Genomic DNA, 19,055 nt, shown 5'->3' with positions numbered 1-19,055 from the left:
GCAATTAAGGATGAACAATAAATACAGTCTTGGTAATATCACCCACAACCCAAGAAAATAAAGACTTTCATTAGTAATAACCTAATGTCCAATGCTTCTAAAACAATGTACAGATCATGTGGGTGAAAGCAATAATTATTTCAGTATATCATGTACCTCAGCAAGCCTTTGTGCCTCCTTTCTGGCCAAGTCTTTACTAAGTAATTTGATGAGGTAGTCAGCTCTGGTCTGCAATTGTTTGGCCTGAGGTTTCTTATCTGGGTCATCAGGTAAAATCTTAAGAAAAACATGCCCACAATTAGCAAACACAAAATAACATCAAACACGTTCCTAACTAAAAACAGCCAGGGGACTAAGTAGAAAATGCATCCTTTTGTTTCTGCAATGGATAAAAATTAAGAATATTCAACTTTTAACACACTTAGTTACGTCGAAAGGTACCGTCTAGGTTCAAATCAGCTGAGCTTTTTGCAAGATTTCACTTTCTGTCAGCTATTTGACAGGAACAATACAAAGCCTCCTTTATGTTCAAAATGAGCAACAGAAGCAGCATTGATTTTTTAAGACAGTGAGTGTTTGTAGAAGACAGCCCACTACCATGTAGGAGGGGCAACAGGGATAGGCAATATGAGCTGAACTAAGCAGTGACACTCTCATCTCATAAGCAAATAAAAACAAAACTGTTTTATGCAACTGATTCAGCTAGAAACATACCTGTTTATTCTGTAAGGTGATTTCAATGGCCTTAAGAAAACCACGGGAAACAGTCAGCAGCATTGTAACTTGACTGGAAACCATAAATGCAAAATTGGAGAAAGGCGATGGCCAAGTGGTATTATTGCGAGATTATTAATCCAAAAACTCAGGTAATGTTCTGTCTACCTGGGTTTGAATCCTGTCATACTAGATGGTGGAATTTGAGTTCAATAAAAAAATCTCGAAGTAAGAGTATAACGATGACCACAAATTGCTGTTGTTTGTTGGAAAACCAACCTAATTCACCAATTTATTTTGGGGAGGGAAACTGTCAACATTGCATGGTCTAGCCTACGTGTGATTCTTAACAGCCCTCTGAGCAATTAAAATCTCTGAGCTGAAAAATGCTGGGCTCTCCAGTTGTAGCCATATTCCATGAATGAATAAAGATCAGCTTTCAGCAAACTATCCTGAAACAAATTTATTTAGTAGATGGAAAAAGATGTGCTCAGATAAGTATGTGAGACTTTTTTAAAGAAACATGCAATCTTACATATACAAGTTAACATTATACTATTCTCTACCAAACTGATTGAAGCTTGACAACTGGATTATTTTTAAAAGCTGGTTATTTTCAGTGATGAGGCAGTGCAAAGTTTAGTGTTTTACAAAACTAATAACTGTAACATGGGCAGTTCTTTGGCTCATGGTCACATTATTGGGTTAGTTTGGCTACTGCGCTTGAAGAAAGATGTACCACTCACAACAACCGTCAGTGAAAATAATGGCTTGATTTTTATAAAGGATTGTGGTTGTGTTATCAGCTGTGGCGTCAATCTCTTCTTCATTTGTGGTAGTTTTACAGTGGTGCACTGTTGAGCTGGGACCTTGATTTTCCCCCACCGCTCAAAGATAAAGCAGACTTGTCTCTTGTTTGGAGTAACGTAACAGCACAGTGAACAGAATTTTTGAATGATTGACATCACCGTGCATGCCTGATAAAAAGATTTGACCATACATAAGCTTGCAAAGGACATGAGGACCCAGGCTAAGATATCTTTACACCTTCACATTAGCATCATATTTGTATGGATCAATATTTGATAAATGTAAATTTAACTTCTGACATTCATTTTGATTTGAAATACATATTCAATTTAGAGAAAATCCAAATACTGTATAAATAATTTTGACCTCTGGCATAGTCATTTTGTCTGCAAAGTATTAATTCAAATGATGAATCTTTCACCTTGTGTGTTAAACTGAGATCAGGATCCATTTTAATCATTTCCCAGCTACCATAGCCATATTCATAGATGCCTATTAAAAGATTGGAGTCATCTTCCTTGTTCCACTCCACATCAAAGTGAGCTGCTTTAGTATGACACGGGATAGTGTACCTTTGGGAAGAAGAAAAATAAATACATGAAATTACTGTCCAACAACACGTCTTGTTTCTACTATCTGGCGCTGCTTCCTTTTGATTAAACTGATTACCGCAAGCAAGGTATGTTCTCTTTGAAAAAACAGCAACAGGCTTTTGATCTACACTTTCTTTTTCAAGAAAAAACAGAAACAACTACCTATTGCGCATGGGACGCATGAACTGGGACAGTGAATCACTACACTGTATTATCTCAGAGATAATGGGAACTGCAGATGCTGGAGATTCCAAGATAATAAAATGTGAGGCTGGATGAACACAGCAGGCCAAGCAGCATCTCAGGAGCACAAAAGCTGACGTTTCGGGCCTAGACCCTTCATCAGAGAGGGGGATGGGGGGAGGGAACTGGAATAAATAGGGAGAGAGGGGGAGGCGGACCGAAGATGGAGAGTAAAGAAGATAGGTGGAGAGGGTATTATCTCAATGTATTACGGAAGTCCAACATGGAGTTTAACCTTATCATTGATTTTGTTCCACCTATTTGTTTTCAGAATATGGACGGCTGACAGGCTGCAGGCAATGTCCATCTCTAGCTAGATAGTACACTTTCGTAGCCCGTTCAGTTTAAGGTCCTCCTCAAATGCCGTTACATAGTGAGTTTGAGGATTGTGACAGTGAAGGAATAGCTCTGGACATAAAAGTTGGGACAGACCTGGAGATGGTAATGTTCCTACAGTGTAATGTTCCTTCTCCTTCTCAGTAGTAGGTAACCATAACTCGTAGGCTGCATTTAATAACGATCTCTTAGTTCTACAAACTTAGAAACTAGGAGGAGTAGGCCACTCACTCTTTCAGGCTGTTCCACAATTCAATAAGATCACAGGCTGATCTGATTACTTCATATTCCCATTTACTCCCGATAACCTTTCACATTCTTGCTTATCATAAATCTATTTGCTCTGCCTTAAAAAAAATTTAAGGACTCTGATTCCGTCGCCTTTTGGGGAAGAGAGCTCCAAACACTATCACGAATCTATGAGAAAAGAAATTCATATCCCTATCTTAAACGGTGACTCCTTATGTTTAAACGTATGTATAAAACTTTTCACACAATAAGAAGCATCCTTTCCTCATGCATCCTGTTCAACATTTCAATCAATTCATCTCTCATGCTTCTGAAGTCCTGCAGATACAAACCTAGTCTGTCCACCCTTTCCTAATAAGACAACTTGTCCATCCCACGGATTAACCTTGTAAACTTCTCTGAATTGCTTCCACTGCAGTTATATTTTTCCTTAAATAAAGTGACCAATACTCTACGCACTACTGCAGCTGTGATCTAAGCTAGCCTAATTATTTTCCGTACCTGCATACTAATCTTTTGCCTAGACCCCTTTACATCTCAGTGCTCTGCAATCTCTTCCCATTCAATTTTGCATTTTTCCACATCACGCTACAATTACCAGATCTCTGCTCACACTTTTAACCAACCTATATTCCTCTGTGGCCTCATTTCTCCTTCATAAATTATTTTCGCACATATTTGAGCCATCAGCAAATTTAGCAATCATGTCTTCAGTTCCTTCATCGAAGCTATTGATATGAACTGTTAAAAGTTGAACGCAGCACTGATCCCTCTGGCACACCACTCATTACATCTTGCCAATCACAAAACGATCCATTTATGCCTTTTTTTTGTTTACTGTTAGCTTGCCAATTGTCTATCCATGCCAATAAGTGACAACTACACCATGACATTTCCACGATAATCTCTAATGCGGAACCTTATGAAATTCCTTTTGGGAATCAAGTATAGTAAATTTACTGGCCCCTAGCGAGTTTTGAGAAGATTTGTAGCTCAGGTTGAGGTTCTGGATGTGAGTTTGCTGGCCCCCTTTATCTAGAGCATGTTACTTCTTCAAAGGACTCCAATAATTGTTACATGTGATTTTCCTCTCACAAATGTTTACTGTTTACCTCAAGCTATTCTAAGTGTTGTGCTATGACAGTTTCCAACATCTTCCCTGTGCTAACGGACTGTAGCGCTCCAATTCTGTTGTCTTCCTTTTTAAAATAACTGTTCATCTAATGAAGATTCAACCCTTACACTCTCAGCAACAACCTTACAGATACTTAAAATCTCAGTGATGTGTCACTCCATTTCTACTTTCACGCTCCTTGTTTGGAGATCATGGCTATACTTGGTTTACCAGCAAACTTTTGCATTCACTTAATGCTAACTTCTTTATCTAATGGCTCTTCATAAGACACTTACATAAACTGCTAACACACCTCACTTACTCCTCAACATCTGTTCCTTCAACACATACCTTCCATTGTGACACCTTAAGGTCTTGTGTTTCTGGAACTCTTCTCTTACTCATCTCAAAAACATTCAGAACTTCCTTTCTTTTGTCTTTTTGGAGACTGCTAAACTGCACTGCTGCTCTCATGAGCCTTTTTTCTCTGAAAGGCCTGTTTCTTACTTAGAAAAAAAAACTTGCACATTTGCTAACCTTTTAGATGGTTCTATTTTTTCCCCCCATAAGGAACTTGTTTCTGAGACACAAGCAATAAACGTACAGCAAGAAGGGAAATTTTAATGTTCATATCAATTAAATCAAACCAGTGACAATGCTGTACAGGAGGAATTCCTGGGGAATGTATGGGATGGTTTCTGAATCAATACATCGATGAGCAAACTAGAGAATAGGCTATTCTATACCAGGTACTATAAAGTTGATTATAAGTTTAGACTCCTGAATCTAAGTAAAGGAAACAATGCTGGTATGAAATGTGAACTCATGATTAATTTTGGAATGTTACTTAAAGGGATGAATATGGCTAGGCAATGAAAAACATTTACATAGCCCATGAAGAAACTGCAACATTTTTCATTCTATGTGGTACAAAACTGAAACAGTAAAAGTGACCCCCACCATGGCTAACAAGGGAATTTAGAGATAGTATTAGATCCAAAGAAGGTTGTACGAAATGGCTCCAAAAAGTAGCATACCCAAGGAATTGGAGCATCTTAGATATCACAAGAGGACAAAAGGATTGTTTAAGAGGAGGAAAATGGAGTATAAAAGAGTAATCTTGAGGGTAACATACAAATGGGTTATAAAAGCTCCAACAGGTTGCGCACATTAAAAGATTATTTAAGAAACTGTAGATTCCTTACAGCCAGAAGCAGATAAAGTTAGAATGGAGAATAAAGAGATGGCAGACCAATTAAATATATTATTTGCTTCAATCTTCACACAGGAGGACACAAATAACATCCCAGAAATATTGGGAAAAACAGATTCTTGTGACAGGGAGGAACTGGAGGCAATTAGTGTAAGTAGGGAAATGTTGATGAGGAAATTGGTGGGGTTAAGGGCTGATAAACCACCACAATCTGATTATCTACATCCCAGAATAGTTAATGAAGGGGCCCTAGAAAGAGTGGGCACATTAGTAATCATATTGCAAAACCCTACGTACTCTGGGACTGTTCCTACAGGTGAGAGGGTAGCTAATGTAACCCCATCATCTTAAAAAAGGTAGAAAAACAAAGGGAACTGGATGGTTAGCCTGGCATCATTAGTGGGAAAACTCTAGAGTACAACATAAAAGATTCAATAGCTGAGCATTTGAAAAACATTGAAAGGATCAGACAAACTCAAAAAAGATTTGTGAAAAGGAAATCATACTGGGATAATTCACTGGAATTTTTCGAGGATGTAATTAGCAGAGTTCATAAAGGGAACATATTAGAGGTTCACATGTAAAACTAAAGAACATGCGATTCAATGCAGAGGATTGTTATGACGAAACCAAATGAAGTATCTCTAAACTTTTGATGACACAAAGCTGGATAGAAGGGTGAACTACAAAGATGCTTCAGTGTGATTTGGATAAGTTGAGAGAATGGACAAATGCACAGCAAATAAAGCACAATGTGGAGAAATGTGAGATTATCCACTTTGGTAACAAAAACAGGAAGGCAGATTAATACCTGATTGTCAACAGTTTAGGAAGGGGCAGGTGCAACGAGACCTGGATGTCCAGATGCACAAGTCGATGTAAGTAAGCATGCAGGTGCAGCGGGCAATGAAGAAACCAAACGATATAGTGGCCTTCACAATGAGAAGATTCAAGCAGAGGAGCAGAACTATCTTCCTGCAATTGTACACAGCCCTGGTGAGACCACACCAAATACTGTGGACTGTTTTTACCTCCACGCCTGACTAACAACCTTCTGGCCAAAGAGGGAGCACTACAAAGGTTTACTAGGCAGATACAAACCTACCCTAAAAGTTATACTAAGATCTGCTCCCTTTAAAGCCCGTTTCCAAATTACATACCATGAAGCTTTAGCAGAGTATTTAAGTTCTTCAATTAACTAGAGGAGGTGAGCCCTACTGATCGAATTTTCTTTCTTGCTGGAAAGTATCTATTTTGTGTATTCTGAAAGGATTGCCATTAAGCTATCACTTAACCTAAGCTTCCAGTCTTCATTAGATAGCCCTGTTTTCATGCCTTCAAAGTTGCCCTTATTGAAGTTTAAAATATTAGTCTTGGATCCACTCTTCCCTCCCTCAAACTGAATGGAAAATTCAAACATACCGATCAATTCAATCACTGAACTTAGTTGGGCAACTTGAAATTCTCTCAACATAAAACATATAAACCAATCAGGCAAGAGACAATTTGTTTCATGAAGTCAATTTAACTTGAGGTAATATTAATGAAATGCTACAATTGAGCTGATTACCAACTATCACGTGGAATTTTCTTTCTGTAAAAATTAATTTCTCAGATACACAATTATTGTTTTAGAACGTAAAGCACTGATAATGGAGGTGGTAATATTAATTCAGTGCAGCGTTTAATACAAAAAAAAACCTTACTTCTTCCTGTCCTCTGGATCGGGTGGAATAGATCTGTGTAAGGGTGCCAGTTCTTCTTCATGCGCAATGACTAGCTTAGCGTTCACCTGAACACCTGAGATTCGGAATGTCGGCCCCTTTACTTTACCACGCCTTGCAGCTGTTTCAAATACAACATTCAGACACTTTATTGATACAGGAAATATACAAAAAAGTTTTTTTCAAGATCAGACATGACATTCTAATTCAGTTATATTAAAGAAATTGATTTTGAGTATTGACCAAGAAGATAGATGAGGGCAGAGTGGTAGACGTCTTCAAATGGACTTCAGTAAAGTCTTTGACAAGATTCTGCATGATAGATTGGTTAGTAAAGTTAGATCACATGGAATTCAGGGAGATCTTGTCAAATGGATTCAAAATTGGCTTGGCAGTAAGAGATAGAGTATGGTGGTAGAAGTTGTTTTTGGCACCGGAGGCCTGTGACCAGCCGTGCTCTGGAGGGATCGGTGTTGAGTCCACTGCTTTGTTGTTATATAACTGATTTGGATGAGAATTTAGGAGGTATGGTTGGTAAGTTTTCAGATAACATCAAAATTGGTGGTAAAATGAACAGTGAACGAGGTTATCCAAGATTACAAAGGGATCTTGATCAATTGGGGTGGGGACTGGCAGATGGACTTTAATTTGGATAAATGAGGCACTGTATTTTGATAAGTTTAACAGGGACAGGGCTTATAATAATAGGGCCCTCAGCAGTATTGTTAAACGGAGATACCTAGGGGTTCAATGTATATATTTCCTTGAAATTGGTGTCACAGGTAAACAATATGGTTAAGAAGCCAAGATAACAAAGTGTGGAGCTGGATGAACACAGCAGGCCAAGCAGCATATTAGAAGCCATTTATAGCACACTTCCCTTCATGGCTCAGACCACTGAGAATAGGAGTTGGGACATCATGTTGTGGCTGTACAGGATATTGACGAGGTTCCTTCTGGAGTACTGCGGGCAGTTCTGGTCACCCTGCTACAGGTAGGATATTAAATTTGAGAGGGTTCAGAAAAGATTTACAAGGATGCTGCAGGGACTGGAGAGTTTGCGTTATAGAGAGAGGCTGGATCGGCTGGGACTCTCTTCATTTGAGTGAGAAGGTTGAGGGATGGCCTTATAGAGGTTTATAAAATCTTGAGGGGCTTAATAACGTGAATAGTAAAGGGCTTTCTCTAGCATAGAGAAGTTCAAAACTAGAGGGCATAATTTTAAGGAGAGAGGAAAAATATTTGAAGTGAACTTAGGGGTAACTTTTTCCACACAAAAGGTGGTTCATATGTGGAATGAACTGCCAGAGGTATCAGTACATACAAGTATAGTTAAAACATTTAAAAGACATTTATATGAATGGGTATATGAATAGGAAAGGTTTAGAGCAATATGGGACAAATGCAGGCAAGTGGAACTAGTTTAGTTTGGGAAGCTTGGTCAGGAAAGGCAAGCTGGACCAAAAGGTCTGTTTCCATGCTGTATGACTCGATGACTGATCCTTGCGTGTGCTTGAAGAGCAACGACAAACCAGCAATAACACCTGAAAGATCACTGACAGTATACAAAAACACATTCAATCTGGAAAATAATATTAAGAATCAGACTCCATAACCAACTAACATTTTAATTTTTTCCTTAGTTACTCTTTATCAATTCTTGGCCAGGCTGTCTGGTGGATATGGATGAAGTAGTAAAGTGAATAGAAACCAGGTGCTTCTTTTGTTTGCTTTAAAATGAGATCGAAAAGAACCGTAACCAAAACGGCCTGCTATTATTTTCTACACTATTCTTGGGATGAGAGTTTTTCTGGTATTTCTTGTTCATCGCTGATTGCTTGCAAAGGAGTCATCCCGAAGTTGTCAACTTCCTAATTTAAATTTTAATCCATGCCAAGAGCGTAAGTTGGTGAACATACTGCAAAAGTTTAAATCAAATTCTCTCAGCTACTAAAAAATGCTGTACTTCCCATTTGCATTTTTTGAAAAAAAAGTTAACCTCTCAATAACTTGAGCTGTTATTTTCCAAAACAAGGAAAATCAAACACAAAATATAAACACACAACATTTGGAGAAAATTAGAAGCTGAAAGCACTGTTTGGCCTTTAACCTAAGTGAAATCACTGCAATGATAAACGTATTTAAAGTGGAATGCAATAAAAAACCAAATAAAAAGGGCAAAATATAGAGTTCTACATTTGCATCACAATGAACAGCCTGCAAAGTAAGAAAACTCAAGGACAGTGAATTTTACGAATGTTTACCATTGAAAGTTTTCCTCTCAATTCTCATGCTCATCTTCGCCCTGGGCAGTTCTGCTGCAACATTAGAAAAAGGCATGCATTCTATAGTACCTTTCACAGAATCAAGGTAACCCAAACGGTGTTCCATTGTCTTTTTAAGTGTAGTCAACGTTGCAATGCAGGAAATTTGGTAGCCAATTTATCATAAGCAGAAATATTACGATGACCAGTTGATCTGTTTTGGTGGCACCAGTTCAGTGATGAATACTGGCCAGGTCGCAGGGACTAAATACTGTGATCTTCTTTGAAAGAGAGACAATTTAAGGTCAACCTACGTTGAAAAGGGTGGAACTTCAATTTTAAGGTTTCGGACAATACGCCTTTGGTTCTGCAGTGAAATGTTTGGACTGAGACATATGCTCACAACTTTCTGAGAGGTGACAGTGTTACTCATTGACGAACAATACTTACATTCTGTTCAAGTCTAGTATGTGTATAATTCAGGATTACAACTTTGTACTTACATTGATAACTCTAAATGATTTGTAAACTATAATGAATACCTGTTTTCTCCTGGCCTGTGGACTCTCGTAGAGCTTTAATACAGCCATTATGCACCATCTCTCCTAACCGCCTGAGATCTACTTCTGACTTATCTACCAATTCAGCATCTCGTGCAATTGCTTCTAACCTGTAATGAAAGATCCATTAGGTTATAATGCACTGTTTTAATTATAATTTTGCAACTATTATAGATAATGGAATAAACAAATTCAGGACAGGTTGCTCCAGTTGTACACAAACTGCATTTGCATAAAGCATACCTTTCCAGAGGTCCGCCAAACTTCTTGTAGCTCTTGATAAATCTAATAAACACAAAGTGGTATTGACACATTCAGCCACATCATACACAATTTAGAATGGGCACAATCATGTACTTCTCAGTATATTTGAAATGAATAATTGTGTACCTTGAGCCCAAATCACTGTCATTTCAACTCAAGTCAACTGGATTTTAATTTTCACTTGGCCAAAAAGTATCGGAGATTAGAATGTATGCTTTTCGTATTGAAGCAAAACAGGAATGTTGGCCAAACCACGGCTTACAGGGGACATCAGAAATCGTATTATATCCAAAGAAAATACATACAAATTGGCCAGAAAGAAACAACACAACTGAGGAGTAGGAACAGCCTAGAATTCAGCAAAGCAGAACAAAGTGATTGATTAGGAAAGGGAAAACAGACTATGGGAGTAAGCTTGCGGAGAACATTAAAACTGATTGTAAAAATTTTTATAGGCATGTCAAGGGAAAAGATTGGTGACAAGAAAAATTTGTAACAGAGCAAAGAAATAGCTAACCAAGTTCTATTTTCACAAACAAGGATACAAATAATATAAGAGAAATGTTGGCGATCACAGGGTTTAGTGAGAAAGAGGTGCTGAAGGAAATCAGTATTAGAAAGAAATGGCCCTAAAAATAGCAGGTGTACTTGCGGTTATCTTCCAAGATTCTACAGACAGTGGAAAAGTTCCTACAGATTGATGGGTAGCTTATGTAAACCCTCTGTTTAAGAAAGTAGGCAGAGTGACAACTGACAATTACAGACCAGTCGGCCTGATGCTGATAGTGGGGCAAGTACTAGAATTCATTATAATAGAACTAATAGTTGAGCACTTGGAAAACAATGGCAAGATCAGACAGAATCAGCACGGATTTACAAAAGGAAGATCATGAGCCCTAATATCAATAGGGAAATCTATGGGAATTCTCCACGGATGCAACTAATAGAACTGAAGGGGAGCCAGTGAACATGCTTTACTTGGACTTTCAGATGGATTTCTACGAAGTTCCACACAAGAGATTAATGTGCAAAACTAAAACTCATGGGATTTGGGGTACTATATTGAGATGAATAGCAAACTGATTGGCAGATAGGAATCCAAGAGGAGGAATAAATGGGTCTTTTTCCAAATGGTAGGCCGTGGTTAGCATAGATGCTGCAAGAATCAGGCATTGGATCCCAGCTATTCACTACGTCTATTAATGGTTTGGATGAGGGGCTACGGGCAATATCTTCAAACTTGCATGTTGCAAAGCTGGGTGGGAGGGTCAGCTGTGAGGAGGATGCAGAGTTGCTTCAGTTTGATCTGGACAAGCTGAGTGAATGGAGACATGCATGGCAGATGCAGTTTAAGTGGTTAGATGTGACTTATCCACTTTGGTGGCAAAACCAGGAATGCAGATCATCTGAATGGCTATGAATTGAGAGGGGAATGGGTGACGAGACCTGGGTAATCTCTTACATCAGGTGCCAAAGGTAAGCATGCAGTAAACAGGTGGTATATAAAGGCAAACAGTATGTTGTCCTTCAAATACAGGAGCACAAATGTCTTGCTGCTATCATACAAGGCATTGGTGAGACCACACCTGGAATATTGTGTGCAGTTTTGGTCTCCCTATCACAGTATGTTCTTGTTACGTAGGAATGCAGTGAAAGGTTACTAGACTGATTTCTGAGATACTGGGACTGATGTATGAGGACTGGTTAAATTGGTTAGGTTTATATTCGCTGGAGTTCAGAAAACTGAGAGGGGATCTCATGGTAACCTATAAAATTCTAAGAGGACTAAACAGGGTAAACGCAGGAACAGTGTTCCCCATGGCAGGAAGTCCAGACCAGGGGTCACAGTCTAAAGATGCAGGATAAACCACTTAAAAGAGACAAGGAGAAATATCTTCACCCGAAGAGTGATGAACCTCTGGAACTCATGACCATGGAAAGCAATTGAAGCCAAAACATTGTATGATTTGGAGGAGGATAGGTACAGTAATATTTCCACCAAACTTTAACCAATTAATATTTGACAAAATAAGTTTTAGTAGCCAGTATATAAAATGAGTGTACTACGAAGAAAAAGAATAATTTCTACTAAATTAGTACAATTTAGAACATACCTCCGAATTTCGGCATCACTAAAACCTTTAATATTTTCACGCGGAATGGTTCGAGGTCTCCCACGTTTTTTCGGACGTTTCCCTTCTGAAACTGAGTCACTATCTGACTCTGAAGAACGTCTCCGTCTTCGCCTCCCTTCACTTCCATTAAAACTAATCTGAAGCACAGAATGAGACATGAGCAAAACACTAATTCTACACCCCATCTTACCAATGGCAAACTACTTTATCAGTAGCTGAATAAACTACAAACTGTATCATTGAAAACATTGAAGAATGCAGTTTGAGATTCTTAAGTGTCACCAATTCCTCACCGATAGAACAGTAAGCTTTGCACGCTCAGGAAGGAGAAATCACATCCAGAATGAGACAGCCTGAGTGAGTATATTGCTTGGGGAATTTGGAGGCGGCACAGGAATTTAGTGCAGAGGGATATAGGTGCTTTTTGCTTGTTTTTTTGGTTCATAGATTGTAATTTTTTTTTAAATAGCATAAATTGCAGTCCAAGATCAGTGACTCAGCCTAAATGAGTGACATCACATGTAAACCGTCAGTTCATTGGTAGATAGTAGCATCTGATTTGACAAATATAGGTTACTTTCCGATTGAAGCTAAATAGGAGAAATATTTATGGGTTACAAACTAAAAGACTAGTGCTAATTTTTTTACAAATCAAAATAAGAACTAAGTCATTAAAATACAGATGCCAAGCCAGGCGATGTGTTGCACCTGCAAGATGTGGGAACTCATGGGCCCCGTTGTTGTTCACAGTGACCACAAGTCTTGGTTGCTCAAGGAACTCCAGCTCACAGCTGATGAGCTCGAGACTGAGCTTTGAACGCTGTGACACATGAAGGAGCCGGAAAATTACCTGGACAATGCGTTTCAGGAGGCAGACACACCCCTTAGATTAACTACTCAAATTCAGGCGATTCGGGACAGGAGGGTGTGACTATGGCCGAGGCAGGTAGCGGGATATAGGAAATAGTGCTGAAGGAGCCTCAACCTTTGAACTCATCTGACAGATTTAAGAATCTTGCTCCCTGTGTGGGTAAGAACAGGAGCAGCAGGGATAAGCAAACTGAGCTTAACACCATGGTACACCATTCAAAAGTGAAGAGAAAAGAAAAATGTGTTTGTAATCAGAATAATACAGTCAAGAGAATAGACACTATTCTCTGCAGCCAGGGTCAACAATCCTGAAGGCTGTGTTGCCTGCCTGGTGCCCGGGTGCACGATCTCATCTGGGCTGCAGAGGAACTTGAAAAGGCAGGGAAAAGATCCAGTTCCCCTGGTCCACTTAGGTACCAGCAATACAGATAGAAACGAGAAAGAGGTTCTGCTGAGGGATTATGAGCAACTAGAGGCTAAATTAAAAAGCAGAACCAAAATGTAATAATCTCTGGATTACAGCCTGAGCCATGAGCAAATTCATACAGGGTCAACAAGATTAAAGAGCTAAACACGTGGCTCAAGAATTGGTGTCAGAGAAATGAGTTTGAATTCATAGGAAAATGGCACCTGTACTGGGGAAGGAACGAGCGGTTCAGATGGTACAGGCTGAATCATGCTGGGACCAGAGTCCTGGAGGAATTGTGTAACCAGTGTTGGATAGGTCTTTAAACTGAAGTGAGTGGAGGGTGGAGAGGGTTCAGTTAGCTAAAACAGAAAAAAGTTAAGGGAGGGTGAAAAAGGCTCGGCAAAGGTAACTAAAATTTCCAGAACAAACAATAGGACAGAGATTATGGAAATTTTCAGGAACCTAACTTCAGACACAACCTGAAACATTCCAACACGTGTTTCCCTCCCTCCCTTCCTCCTCTGCTAGCCAAAAAAGAGAGGCAAGAGAGATGTGTAATTGAAAATTTGTTGGTAGAAGAGTAAGTAGTAAGGCATTGGCTCGACAAGATTTGGTAAGCAGTGGTTCAGCAAAAAGTACAGGTATTTTCAGGTAAAGTCCTTTTAACTTTCCTCTTTAGACGTAGAGCATTTGAGATGCCAGTTAGGGCATTGCCATGGTCCTCCTGCACGACATGGGAGCTCAGGGAAACCTCCATCGTCTCTGAAGACTACACCTGTGGGAAGTGCACCCAACTGCAGCTGCTGTGAGACCGTGTTATAGAAACAGAACCGGACGCACTTGGGATTGTCCGAGATGCTGAGTGCATCAGAGTTAGGAGTTTTAGTGACGTGGTCACACCTAAGGTGCAGGCAGAGAGTAGCTGGGTGACCACCAGGAGAGGCGAAGGGAGGAGGGAGACAGTGCAGGAATCCCCTGTGGCCATTCCCCTCGAAAACAAGTTATACTATTTTGGAAACTGTTGGGGGTGATGACTGTTCAGGAGAAAGCAGTAGCCAGGTCGGTGGTACTATGGCTGGCTCTGGGGCACAGCAGGAAAGGGTAAAGGTAAACAGGACTTTAATGACAGGAGACTCAACAGTCAGGCAGACGGACAGGAGATTCTGTGACCACAGACAGGAATTCAGGATGGAGGGGTTGCTTCCTGAGTGCCAGCATCCAGGATGTCTCAGAGCAGCAGCAGAACGTTCTCAAGGGGGAGAGTGAGCAGCCAGAAGTCATTGTGCATGTTGGCACAAATGACATCAATAGAAATAAGGATGAGGTCCTGCAGGGTGATTATAGAGAGCTAGGAAAGAAGTTAAGAAGGGTATAGTGGAACAGAGGGACCTTGGAGATCAGGTGCACGTGTGTCTGAAAGTGGGGTCAACACATAGACAGGGCAGTGAAGGTGGATTTTGGCCCACTGGTCTCCTTCAGGCAGGCCACTTAGTGTAGCAGCTGTAAAGTTACGTTGAAGTGGCACAGGCCGCACTTGGAGTATCGTGTTCCATTTTGGTCATCTTACGACAGGAAGGAAGTTGGAAAGAGTGCAGAAGAGTGCGAATCAGTGTGGCTTTGTCAAGAGGAGATCATGCCTGATAAAATCTGTTAGAATGTGAGCTGTTAACAAGTTGGATGGAAGAGAGCCAGTGAACGGGGTCTGTTGAGATTTCTGGGAGGCCTCTGACAAGGTTCCGCACAGGATGCTACTGAGTGTGTGTTGGGGCAAGGTAATGGCATGGATAGAGGATAGGCTGACTGAAAGATAGCACAGAGCGAGGATAATTTTCAGGATGGTAGTCAGTTCTAGTGGAGTTCCGCAGGGGTCAGTGTTGAGATCACAATTATTCATGTTATCCATCGACAGCTTGGATGGAAAACTAAGGCCATTGTTATGCTTGCAAATGACACAAAGATATGTGGAGGGGCATATAATATTGAAGAACTGGAGGCTACAGAAGGACTTGGGCAGACTCGGAGAGCGGGGGGAAGAAGGGGCAGATGCAATACAATGTGGGAAAGTGAGGAGTTATGCATTTTTGGTAAGAAGTATAGAGGCAATGACATTTTCTAAACAGGGAGAAGCTTCAGAAATCTGAAGCACAAAGGGGCTTAGGAGTCCTAGTTCAGGATTCTCTTGAGGTTAACAGGAAGGTTCAGTTTGCTGTTAGGAAGGCAAATGAAGAAGTCAATAGTTCTTCTTCATTTCAGAAGAACTCAAATACAAAAGCAGAAATGTACGGCTCACGCTGTATTAAGGTTGTGGACAGACCACATTTTGAATACTGACAACAATTTTGGGCCCCATATCTAAAGAAGGATGTAATGGCATTGGAAAAGATCCAGAGGAAGCTTACAAGGATGACCTTGGGATGAAGGGCTTGTCGTGTCAGGAGAGGTTCAGGACTCTGGATCTGTACTTGTAGAAGTTTAGAAGGATGATGGGAGATCTTATTTCAAACTTACAGAATACTGAGAGGCCTGGATAGAGTGGACATGGAGAAGATGCTTCCACTAGTTGGACAGACTAGGACCCAGGGGCACAGCCTCAGGGTGAAGAAATCTCTTTAGAAATCAGATGAGGAGGAATTTCTTCAGCCAGAGGGTAGCAAATCTGGAGAACTCATTGATGCAGAGGTCAAGTCATTGAGTGTATTTATGACAGACAGGTTTTTGATTGGTAAGGGACCCAGGCCACAGAGAAGGCGGCCGCAGAATGGAGTTGAAACACATATGGCCCATGATTGAATGGCAAAGTAGGCTGAACAGGTCAAGTGGCTAAATTCTGCTCCTTTTTCTTACAGTAATGGTTTTATGATTCTGAAAAATAGGGCACTATCCAACTTTTCAGTGAAGTCAAATGGAACATGGCAAAGAATTTGTCATTGGTCTTGCTGTTAACAGTCGACAGATTGAAAAACATACAAACTGAAGGACATCAGTCACGAGAGGTGGATCATGGCCCATATTAGTGTGAATGACATAGACAGGGAGAGGGATCCTGAAAGGAGAATTTGGGAAGTTAGAAAAGAAATTAAAAAGCAGAATCACAAGAGCAGTAATCTCAGGATTACTCCCAATGTTTCATGTTAACGAGCACAAGAACGAGAGAATCAATTGAGTGAACGAATTGGAAGAAGCGGGGGAGGTGGGTCACACTTCTGAGGTAGTCTACATAGGCAGAAGCAATTACATCTTAATAGAACTGGGACTGATATCACCATAGCTAGATGTGTTAGTGCAGTTGGGCTTAGTTTCAATCAACTTGTCGGGAATGGTAACCTGAAGGGTAACCCAAACTGGGAGTTTGGCTGGAAATGGAAAAAGAGAGAGAGATTAAAAGAGAGGAGACACAAAGCTGAGCATACAGCATATCTTGCCTGTAGAATTATGCCAAAAAGATAAAGTTAGGGGCGCTCGACCTGAATGTAGGTAGTGTTGACAACAAGGTGGATTATCTAAAGGCACAAATAACGATATGTAGGCATGATCTAACTGCCATTATAGAAACATGGGGATCAGGGCTGGGAATTGAATATTCAGGAAGAACAAACAAGAAGAAAAAGTGGAATTGTGCTGATAATACAAGCCAGGATCTCAGATCAGGGAAACAATGTGTGGAATCTGTTTGGATAAAGCTAGGGACAGCAAACATTAGATGACCTTATTAAGAGTCCTCCAAATAGCAGAACAGTGTAGAGAAAGGTATAAATCAGATGACAGAAACTTTTTGTACGAGAAGCAAAGTAATCATGTGGACCAAGTGTAATACTTCCAAGTTTGCAGATAATACAAAGCTGAGTAGAAACGTGTAGTGAGGAAGATGTAAAATATTTTCAGGAGGATCTGGACACGCACAGTGATTGGGAAAAACCTGACCAATGGAACACAATGTGTAAAAAATTATGGTTATTGTCTTTGATAGGAAGAACAGACATGCAGAAAATTTTTTAACATGAGAGTTTAAAAGTGCAGGTATCAAGGGAGCCTTGGGTGCCCTGGTCAATAAGTTGCTGAAAACTAAGTTGCACGCATAGCAAGTTATTAGGAAGATTAACGGAATGGTATATTTTGTTACAAGAGGACGAGTGTGCAGGAGTAATGAAGTTTTGCTTCAATTATGTAAAAGCTCGGTTAGACCACACCTGGAGTATTGTGAGAAATTATGGTCTCATCTGAGGAAAGATATTATTGTCTTACAGGGAGTGCAATGAAAGTTCAACAGTCTGACTCCCAGGATGGGAGAACTGTTCTATGAAGAGACATTGGACAAACCAGACCTGTATTCTCTAGACTTTGGAAGAATACGCAGTGATCTCGTTGAAATTTACAAAGTACTTAAAAGGGTTGGACAGGTTCAATGCAGGGAAGATGCTTGCCCTACCTGAGGAGTCTAGAGGAGTACTATTTAAAAATAAGAAGTATTTAGAATTTAGAACTCATGAGGAATGTTTTCTTTTCCCTTCAGAGGCTGGTGAAATTTCAGAATTCTTTCTTATAGGGTTGTGGAAGCTCAGTTTTTGACTATATTTAAAGTGAAGGTTGACAAACTTTTGATTAGCAATGGCATCAAGGGTTGTGGGGATTACACAGTCAAAAGGCATCTCGGTGTTTGAACAGCTATGATCATAATAAATGGAACAGATGGCTTGATTTACTCTAAATGCTGATGTCTGTCCTTATGATCTTACTTGTTACTGCAATACAAATAATAGCCAGACAATGGCAGCAGTGCATTTTCATGGTACAATTAAGTTGCATTTTGTAGTGTTAAACGTATTGAAAACGTTCCTCTTTTAAGCAAAGTTGAAATACTAACCTGTATGAGTACTTATTTTGATTCCATACCAGAGGATTAAAATGTCCTGTGTATTGTTCTGCTGGCTCTACTCTGTCATTTCTCACAATGTGGCCCTCTCTATACATGGAGGATGAAATGCTGATTGTGTGATCGCACCTTGGTTTGGCCTGTAATCAGGACACTGAACTGTCAATTCTCTAATACTTTTAATTTTCTAGCCCATTTCAACACCTCTGTCTGTTCTAGTAAATCTGAAAGAAAAGCTTCAGATGTACAAGTATTGGTTATGTCTTTCCAGCTTTTAACTCTGAATCTAACAACTGGTGATCTTAACCAGTGCCCTCATTCTCTCAGACAAGAGGTGCTGATAATGTGCAATGGCTGAACCAGAATCACTGCAAGTGGAGACCACACAATTACCACTGCCAGTTTCCCAGTCCTCCAGAGCTCTGTCCTCTTCCCAGATTTTCCAAGCTTGGTCGTGAGCCCTGTGCTTTAACATTTACCTGTTTGGCACAGTTACGCATTCGAGGAAGCAAGTAGATCTCCTCAAGTTCCTTCTGTCGTTCTTCCTCTTCCATCCTTCTCCGTTGTGCTTCTGGAATAATGTCATCCCAGTCCTTGGTATTGCGCTGAGGTTCAAGGTCATCATCCATTGTGGAGAAATTTGCCACCTGATGGGGAAGAGGGGGAAGTTCCAGGATGATTTCTACA

General features: G+C 40.1%; 1 protein-coding gene across 2 annotated transcripts in view; it reads right to left on the bottom strand.

Moving 5' to 3' along the window:
* Nucleotides 1–19,055, bottom strand: part of chd1 (chromodomain helicase DNA binding protein 1) — a 159,280-nt gene that overhangs the window by 24,474 nt on the left and 115,751 nt on the right. For both annotated transcript variants that reach the window (XM_048527858.2, XM_048527859.2), the window contains exons 23-29: nt 18,848–19,015; nt 12,199–12,356; nt 10,064–10,105; nt 9,803–9,930; nt 6,979–7,117; nt 1,946–2,096; nt 157–276 (exon numbers count right to left, since the gene is read on the bottom strand). In XM_048527858.2, the coding sequence (XP_048383815.1) occupies nt 157–276; nt 1,946–2,096; nt 6,979–7,117; nt 9,803–9,930; nt 10,064–10,105; nt 12,199–12,356; nt 18,848–19,015 (906 nt within the window). The remainder of the gene's footprint in view (nt 1–156; nt 277–1,945; nt 2,097–6,978; nt 7,118–9,802; nt 9,931–10,063; nt 10,106–12,198; nt 12,357–18,847; nt 19,016–19,055) is intronic.

The sequence above is a fragment of the Stegostoma tigrinum genome, chromosome 3, assembly GCF_030684315.1.
Source record: "Stegostoma tigrinum isolate sSteTig4 chromosome 3, sSteTig4.hap1, whole genome shotgun sequence".
NCBI lineage: Eukaryota > Metazoa > Chordata > Chondrichthyes > Orectolobiformes > Stegostomatidae > Stegostoma > Stegostoma tigrinum.
This window is presented reverse-complemented; position numbering and strand designations above follow the sequence as displayed.